This window comes from Myotis davidii, unplaced genomic scaffold, assembly GCF_000327345.1.
Source record: "Myotis davidii unplaced genomic scaffold, ASM32734v1 scaffold244, whole genome shotgun sequence".
NCBI lineage: Eukaryota > Metazoa > Chordata > Mammalia > Chiroptera > Vespertilionidae > Myotis > Myotis davidii.
In genome coordinates this window covers 236,424-237,388 of record NW_006294993.1, presented here as the reverse complement: position 1 = coordinate 237,388, position 965 = coordinate 236,424, and the positions used below count along the sequence as shown (strand labels likewise).

The following is a 965-nucleotide window of genomic DNA, read 5'->3' as shown; positions in this document are numbered from 1 at the left end:
CGGGCGTCCGCCCACCTCCGTCCCCTGGGTGTGCCCGGCAGGAGGGGTCCGGGACCTTCTGCCCCTGGGCCCAGGTCAAAGGCCAGACCGACCACGTCCCTCCATTCTCCTACCTCAGGTTACTCCTTTAACTTACTCCTTAATTGACACATTTTCCAGAGTTTCCCATAGGCCTCTCCCTCGAGTGGGCACTTGCTTCCCAGAAGTCCGTTCGACCCCCTCTTGCCCCCCACCACACTGTGAACCCCAGGGCTGCAAGGGTCTGCCCCTCCGGAGCCCGGAGTCTGACTCAGTGCCCAAGGCTTGGCCCTAAAAGGGCCGGGCCGGGCGGGCGACGCAGGGAGGAACCCCAAGGAGGCTGCAGAGGCAGGAGGCGTGTGCTTGCTCCCAAGCAGGGAGAAGGCCCGCTTTCTTTCTTTCTGTTCATCCTCTCTGAGGGTGTTTTCCATGGACTTTTAGAGGGTGGAAGGGAGGGAGAGAGATGGATGTGAGAGAGACACATGGATGGGTCCCGGAGATGCAGCCTACAACCGAGGAATCGAACCAGGACCCTCAGCCTGCCATCCACGGAGCCGACTGGCCAGGGCACAAGGTCAGACTTCTGCCTGGGGCTCTGCCTGCTGTGCCCGGCGCCCGAGTGCCCTCCCAGGTCCGTGCGGGGTGAGCCCAGGTGCCGTGGACTGTGCAGAGTGCAGTCGTGCACGTCCACCTAACGCTGAGCAGTGACGCCCTACCTGTCCCCAGCTCAGCCACGCCTGGGACTCACCCTCCCACATGCCGACCAGCTCCCAACCTCTGCGCTGCATTCATCTGCTTCCCCCATCAGCTCCCAGAGCTGGGCTCCTGCCCTCCCAGGAATGGCTGGGGCCCCATGGGCGGCGGGCCGAATAGGGGTCTGTGTCCGCATCGGAACGCTGAGAGCTAGGGCAGCCCTGACACAGGAGCACACGCAGGCAGGGGTGCCC

At 64.1% G+C, this 965-nt stretch overlaps 1 protein-coding gene across 7 annotated transcripts in view; it reads right to left on the bottom strand.

Annotated features, from left to right (window-relative positions):
- The window catches only part of SAMD10 (sterile alpha motif domain containing 10), a 5,605-nt gene extending 4,646 nt beyond the window's left edge, over positions 1-959 (bottom strand). For all 7 annotated transcript variants that reach the window (XR_001514879.1, XR_001514878.1, XR_001514880.1 and 4 more), the window contains exon 1: positions 767-959. Coding sequence is in view for 3 of the 7 variants with exons in the window: in XM_006769501.2 (XP_006769564.1) it covers positions 767-806 (40 nt within the window). In the remaining 4 variants the exon portion in view is untranslated. The remainder of the gene's footprint in view (positions 1-766) is intronic.
- Between the last annotated feature and the right edge of the window lie 6 nt (positions 960-965).